The 7,007-nt window shown below is 51.1% G+C and overlaps 2 protein-coding genes across 2 annotated transcripts; both read right to left on the reverse strand.

The window, feature by feature from the left end:
* Positions 1–18: 18 nt before the first annotated feature.
* NCS54_01008100 (HET domain-containing protein) lies at positions 19–1,929 on the reverse strand (the record flags this gene model as incomplete). Its single annotated transcript, XM_053155402.1, has 2 exons — positions 19–1,547; positions 1,800–1,929. The coding sequence occupies 2 exons, from the start codon at positions 1,927–1,929 to the stop codon at positions 19–21; spliced, it is 1,659 nt and encodes a 552-aa protein (XP_053011377.1).
* A 468-nt stretch (positions 1,930–2,397) lies between these two features.
* NCS54_01008200 (Tyrosinase-Cu-bd domain-containing protein) lies at positions 2,398–6,589 on the reverse strand (the record flags this gene model as incomplete). Its single annotated transcript, XM_053155403.1, has 7 exons — positions 2,398–3,177; positions 3,232–3,776; positions 3,832–5,362; positions 5,411–5,801; positions 5,852–5,997; positions 6,125–6,315; positions 6,415–6,589. 7 exons carry the CDS (start codon positions 6,587–6,589, stop codon positions 2,398–2,400), a joined length of 3,759 nt encoding a protein of 1,252 aa, XP_053011378.1.
* Between the last annotated feature and the right edge of the window lie 418 nt (positions 6,590–7,007).

Below are 7,007 nucleotides of genomic sequence, written 5' to 3' on the forward strand. Positions count from 1 at the left end.
AAGAAAAGCTATTTCACATCATTGCTTTGGTTCAAACTCAACAGTTCGCCGTTTGACCTTTCTGCTCTTCCAGATTGACATGTCGGGAAACACCACCAGTCCAATTCGTCGGTAATGACCGCTGGGGACTTGGATCACAAGGAGTCCTATTCCTAATCCTTCGCCGCCATGATCTTCACCTTTCGCGGTACCTAGCAAAAGATAAAAAAGGTCATTATCTCCTACTTCCTCACTCCAAGCCTTGCGCGCAAGATCTGGCCGCTCCGAAACGGACACGTTGGCGGCATCGTCAGCGTTGAGAGTCCTGCAGGATAGTACCACGCTTGCGGCTGTCAGTGTCTTTATCTCGGCATCTTCAACGTCTATAGTAACGTCTACCGGATTTTGGTAACGAACTACGCCGCCGAGAGAGGCCCAAGACCAGCTTGGAGCTAGGCTGAGATTTCTTTCATCGACCCTGTCAGCCTTTTCCTTGTACCATGCCAACAAGGGAATGAACCACTGTCGCCATAAACCCCAGATGTTGGAGTCTCGCCAGAGCTTTTCCAACTCTGTGGTTACCCCTGAAACGGCCCGTAGCCTATCATTTGGGTCTGATAAGTTCCTTTCGGTGTACTGGCGGATGATGGTCTTCCACATGTACAGCTTCTCACTGCCGGATGTTCCAAACCGGCCCTCCTCTTCTTCATCGAAGATTGTCCAAGGCAGAGATTCCAGCGGTTGTTGATACTCCAACCCGCGGTTGTCACCCGTCACACTCCGTAGCTCGGCTTCCTTGCACTGCCACAGGAGTTGGTAGTCGGAGAAGATGAGCATGCGAGAAGACAGCATGAATTCTTGGAGGGTCCAACCACGCTTGTCCAGTGGGTGATCAGGTGCGTAGGGCCCAGCTGAGAGGTACACATTGCCCATCTGACCTTCATGCTCCATGGGGATCTGGAACTTGTACTCAGGCAGATAAGCCTCGGGTTTTGAGGCCGGGTTGCCTAAAAAGCCTTCAGATGCGCTTTCCGCGGTGCCGGCCGCCAACGTGATAACGGCATTCTTGTAGATGGTAGCCATCCTAGAAATCTCTTGATCTTTGTCCTTCTTGTCGTCTTGAATGATGCACAAGGCGTCGACCCAGAGGTATTTGTAGCCAAGCTTCCGGGTGACACAGATAGCGTCGCGGATAGACTGTTGCAAACTTCTGGGCAGGATCTGGGATGTCAGATCATGCAAACTATTTCTCCGTAACAAGAGCGGTTGAAATGCTGGTTCCGGACTTGGCTTCCCCCAGCAGTAGCTCAGGGCCAAGTATTCGCCAGGGGTCTCAACCTCGTTGACCTGCAGCCGCACAGGAGAGTCGGGATCACGGGAATTCCCGACATACAAGACTCGAGTGGGAAGGATGGTGTCTCTAGAGTAACGGCATAGTTGATGGCCCTCGCTGGGTTTGTCCGGCCTGAGACAGGCGTGGATGAGCTTCCGGGCAGCGGCAAAGACAGCAGCGCTCTGAACGTCTCGTTGTACTGGTCGTCGCGGAATGAGCGTGGCGAGAGGATCATCTGATTCGTATTAGACATGAAACTGTATGATGGAAGTCATGAATGAGTGTCGTGCCTCCCTTGGTGAACGGATAAATGGTCAAGACTTCGTCAGATCCATTGATTCTGCCTCGTAGTCTCGTGAGTGTGGGAGGCTGATTTTCCGACCCAGACTGGTCTTCGAATACAAGACGATCACCCGCGGACCACTTGTATTTTTCAAACTTGTCCTTGCCAAACTTGATTTTGCCAACCTGGACAAGAAAGTCGCACAACGCGCAGCCCTCTTTGGCTGAAGCCTCGGCCTCTTGGCGTGTGCGGTGAGCGTAGCCGTCCTCAGACTGGAGCTCTTGCAGGCCTCGACTGGAGAAGAGGCCTGTGCATGCGGCACACCGACTGTCATTTTCGGCTACGCGTGCTCTTTTTCGGCTGGGTAATGATACTTGGGCCATTGTTTGTTGATGAATGAAGGAGACGTGCGTAGTCAGCTGAAGAGGGGGTGATGGAGCCTTGCGACAGCTGGGGGGGGTTAAAAATGCAGTGAAGAAATACCATAGCCAACTATGTTCATGCTTTGTAGCCGTGCGCTTTCACCGCAAATTTAACCCCATTTGAGGTCGAAGGAATATCACAAGGAAGGTAGAGTAGTTTTTAATGACAAAAATAGCACGACCTGACATAACAACCGATCAGCCAAGTCCTCTGTCTACACTCTTTAGCTTTCTTCGTTCTATATGTTACTCAGGTAAATATGTCTTTTTCGTGGAATTCTCGACCCTTTCAAGAATAAAAAAAGCCATCAGCCACAATAACAAAGAACACTGTTATTGACACATGTCGGCATTAAAACCCAATCGAAAAACACCACAACCTAAGGTCCTTCCTTTCCGAGCCAAACAACCTTTGGAGTAAAGCCAGGCATCTTAGCATACTCCTCCTCGGCCACCTCTTCTCCAGTCTCTACGTTGGTCACCACAATCTCGACACCAGATTCTCCCAACAGCTGCTCCTTGACTTTCCCCGCGGGAAGAACTCTTGTTGCAGCGGGTTTGCGACACCGACCAGAGTTGGGCGGCCCCTTGCCTTGTCTCCCTCGCCCCATGCCAATCCGTGTAACCTGCCCAATGAAATTTGGATTCGTCGTGACATCTGGTACCAAGGACTGTGCACCGGCTGTAAATACATCAATCCGGTAGCTCGAAGTCGTACAGCCGACTCTAGTAAAAACCACAAACGGTTCCTTCTCCACTGGAGCTGTTGTTGCAGCCTTGATGACTTCGTTGCCGTGTTTAGCCTCTGCTTGGTTGGGAATGCCGGCTGGTAGACTAATAGCCCGACCACCGCTGGCACGTGGCGATGCAATGCCTCGTTCCGCTGCCGATGCGGGCGTAAAGACATCCCGGCGTTCAGGGGCAGCGTACATGTATCCCAAGCTGCGCGTGTCTTTGGCCATGTCGCCAATCGTCGTGTAGCGCCATCGACGTGGATCATCGTAGCTAACATCAGTGCCGTTGTTGATGAAAGGCTGGAGTGGGAATCCAGAGGTAAACTGGCTCTCGGGGTGAGCGTCGATAAAGATGCCCGCAAGACGGTCCATGTTGGCGTGGTAAGACAGGAAGATGGGGTCGAACGCAGTGTACGTGTTATCAGCCTGGCTCTTTGTCAGTAATTCAATTACCAAAGCAGCTTGCAGAAAACATCATACCATATCTGGACCAACCCAGCCGTGGAAATTGTCGTGGACTTGCTCAAACAAGCCGTCAAAGTCAAAGCGGTACGGGTAAAGGCAATCCCGTTGATCCTCTGAGAAAGTGGTAATGTTTGCCCAAGGCACTCCAAAGTGCTCGGCCGTTTCGGAGGTGGTATAGGTCGACTGCTTTAAAGCCTGCTCTATCTGCTCATGGTATAGCTTGAACAGCCCAATCTTCCGGTCCCAGTCCGGAGACGATGGGCCTTCCGTGAGCGTGGCAGAGCGAGTCACAAACTCGCTTTCACCGGATTTCGACCGACCATTCAAAGACAGCGCAAACTTGAGTGGGTTCGGTCGTTCACTTCCATCTGCTGGATGGATGTACTTGTCTTCGAGGAACATGGGAGGAATGCCTGCAAACTCTGACTTTGGATCAGCAGCTTCGGAAGTGTATCCATTCCAGTAAGGAATTGGAAAGCCGATAAGCTTCTCCACGTAGAGTAGATAGGCCCGGTGCCAAAGGAAGGTTGCCTCCTGGTAGTGCAGGCACCAGTACGCATCTATAACCAATGTTAGTAACAAGAACAAGAGACCTATTCCAGGTGGGTAACTTGCGCAGCTGTCCAAGCTCCTGCCACTTGGACCCGAGGGCATCAACCTGAAGAATATCATCCAACTTGGATTGGTAAGTTGAAAGCTCTTCCCTGCTGAGAGTCATGATGTCCCTCCTAATCTTGAAAGACTCAGGTGCGTCTATCGGCTTCAGGATGAGAATGTCGGGGGATGGAGAGTCGGATGAATCTCGTGGGAATCCTGCGTTTACCCATGTTCGAAATGTTTCCAAAGCATCCTCAGGCCAGTAGTTTTGAGGATCCCGGGTGATTGGCATGGACTTGGCCCGGAGGTGTCGGTAGATACCGACAGCTTTCTCCTTGACATCCTCGTAACTCGTAAGGTTCCACTGACCCCATTCCACCATCTTCTCAATCCAAAGGTTGCCCGTAGCCGCAGGGTCACCGGAGACCCAGTGCGGGGTTTGGATGAGAGGTAGAATGTCATCGGTCCAAGTTGGGCTTCTCTTTGGTGTAAGAGTAACGAGCTCAAGCTTTGTAGAGGTCCTATCGCTGGTGGTTTTGGCGGTTGATTTGGCAGACATGAATGGACAACCCTTGGTCACAGGGGCAGGGCCCGGTCCTCCTTGAGAGACGGTTGCTTGGCAGGGTGCAGCAAGCCGAGAGGGTCTTGGCAAGGCATCGATGGCAACAGGAGCCTGGGTGGGTTCAGACTCTGCGGATGGAAGTATCTGAGGATCAAGCCCAGACAAGGTGCTTGTCCACTTTGTCAAGAATGTCTGGCCGCGTGATGGAATCTCCCGAATTGTGGCATCCGGTTTCATCTCCAAGTACATGGGCACATTGACATCAGGATACTTGAGGGCAAAGGACATCGTGGGGCCAAACTCGTCCAGGGGTAGGGGTCGGTAGATACGTCGTCGGGATTCGGCCAACGTCAAGTAATCCTCCAATGCCGCCACGGGTTCACTCTTGATGCGAGCCTGAATAGCATCAAAGTATGCACCGATTGTCTTCTGATGCGTCTCAAGTTTTGTCTCGAGAAGCTGAAGAAACTCGTACTCGGGGGTGTCCTCGAGCTTGGCATTCGGAGAGTTCCTGACCTTTTCAACGAAGCGAGCGTCCAAGTCGTACTCTTTTCCGTCGAATGTCGTCTCGAGAGGAACATATTGCATCAGGATACCGCGCTTCCAAGAGTAGATGGGGTTCCAGAAGTCAACCATCATGATGGCGTTGAACGTCTGAGCTGAAAAGAGACCGATAAAGGATGCGGGGACCGTGTGGTCTGGGTTGGGCAACTTCTTGATGCTTTGCATCTCTTGGACTCCAATGGCGTCCTCGTACGATGGATGGAGGATATTGAATGGCGAGAGTCCCTCACTATTCTCTTGGAGCTTCATGAAGCGCAAATCCTTCAACTCTGGGTCCTCTCTTTTGTCACCCCCAAGAGCATGCCAAGGGAGGACGACATCAGCCACATCCTCGTCGCGTGCAGGCATGAGAATGCATAATTGCAAATTCTTGACAGCTTTCTTATAGTCGCTTTCATCAAACAATATTGGTGAAAGTTTTGGCTATCCGATATTAGTCACAACAGTTACAAAGGTGGAGAGCCAACTCACCATCAGGTTTGTAGACACGGCGCTCAACAGCTCACTGTCATAGAGGTGGTTTGCAGGAAGTATGTACTTCCCCGTTGGCCCGTCGGATAGAGCACATCCAATGTTGATGGTCGTAGTGAGGAACAGATGAGCAACCCATCTCGGGATGTTGGAAGGATTTGTCTTGACTTTACCGCTTGAGAGGTAGTCAAGCGACTTGCGAGTGTCAAACCAGTGGTTGACTCCTTGTTTAATGGCCTCTTCCAGGACGCGTGGGCTGGTGTTGATTGCAGAGAGAACATCTCCACCTTCTTGTGTAATCCAGCGGAGATCTTGAAACTCTTTGATATCGTCTGCGGAGAGGGCGTCTTTGAAACTGCCCGTTTCCACCCCCAACCAATGAATCCAAGGCCTATCTAACTGTCAGTAACTCTAGCTTGATATGGGGATGGATGGCACAACGCATGTAGTTCCTTCATAATGCACGCTCCATTCACGTGTCCGTTGAAGGGTCCAAGGTAAGAGGAGTCGCCGAATGCGTCTTGAGAGTGGCCAAAGTAGTTCCAGGCCTGATATTCCGCCGGGGTGTCTTCTTCAAAAGTGTCCCTCTAAACAAAGGTTAATCGCGATCTTCACATACAAGTGGTAACCTGCCTGGTAAAATCTGAAAGCGCGTCCATCCCATGACGCCACTTGCAAGAAGCTGTACTTGTCTCTGGGGCGGCTCCCACCGACGATGGCGAGACTCCACTCATCAGGCCCGGCATCGAAATAATCACTGTCACTGGGCTTTACCACTGTTAAGAATCGTATGAAGGGCCTGAGCCATTTCCAGTCTGGATGCTTCTTCCGGCTGAACCAGCCAGCATCCGCCACTGCGAAGGTGTTGACTTCGTACGCAGGATCCCCGTCTTCATTCTGTACATCTACTCATGGTGAGCCAAGGGTCTTGAGCAATTCAATCCAATTAAGAATAGAGAGAAGGAGAACAGAGAAAAAAGCAGCGCAGTAACGAAACTACTCACCCCAAAACTTCATCACCAGGTCATGGCAGGTAATGACCTTGGAGTTTTCTTCATCCTGCAGCCATTTCCCAAAGAAGTCAGTGAAATTCTCAGCGATAAACTTTTCATCGGCCAGGGTATTCTGGTCAGCCGTCCCGTCACGGGTGAACTTTCGCCAATAGAGTTGTGGTGGCATGTTGGCTCAAGGTTTGGCCTTGATATGGTGCAGAGCATGAAGTTTTTGACGTCGCTTTTATGTAGCCTGCTGCGTAGGGAGCATTAAACGGGCTGGCCATTCATGACGGTCTCTTTATTAAGTGGGACGAGATTGGCTAAGAATCTTGGATGACAATGGCGAAGTACGAATAATCTGGTGCGTATGGATGGCTGAGACATATTAGAGGGGGTATTTTCGAATTCGGTCAAGTCGTCAGCAGGAAAACATCACATGGCTTCGGCGGAGGAGCTGAAGTGCTGCTGTTGTAAGACACCCAAGTCTCAACAACATGATGGTTGTCTGCATCGGGGAAAGACACCGTTGCAATATTGAGCTGAAGTTCCGTATCATTACTGCATTGGTTGTTAGACTGCAGAGAGCTCTCCTACCCCGCTTC

This window comes from Fusarium falciforme, chromosome 8 (genome assembly GCF_026873545.1).
Source record: "Fusarium falciforme chromosome 8, complete sequence".
In the NCBI taxonomy this organism is placed as follows: Eukaryota; Fungi; Ascomycota; class Sordariomycetes; order Hypocreales; family Nectriaceae; genus Fusarium; species Fusarium falciforme.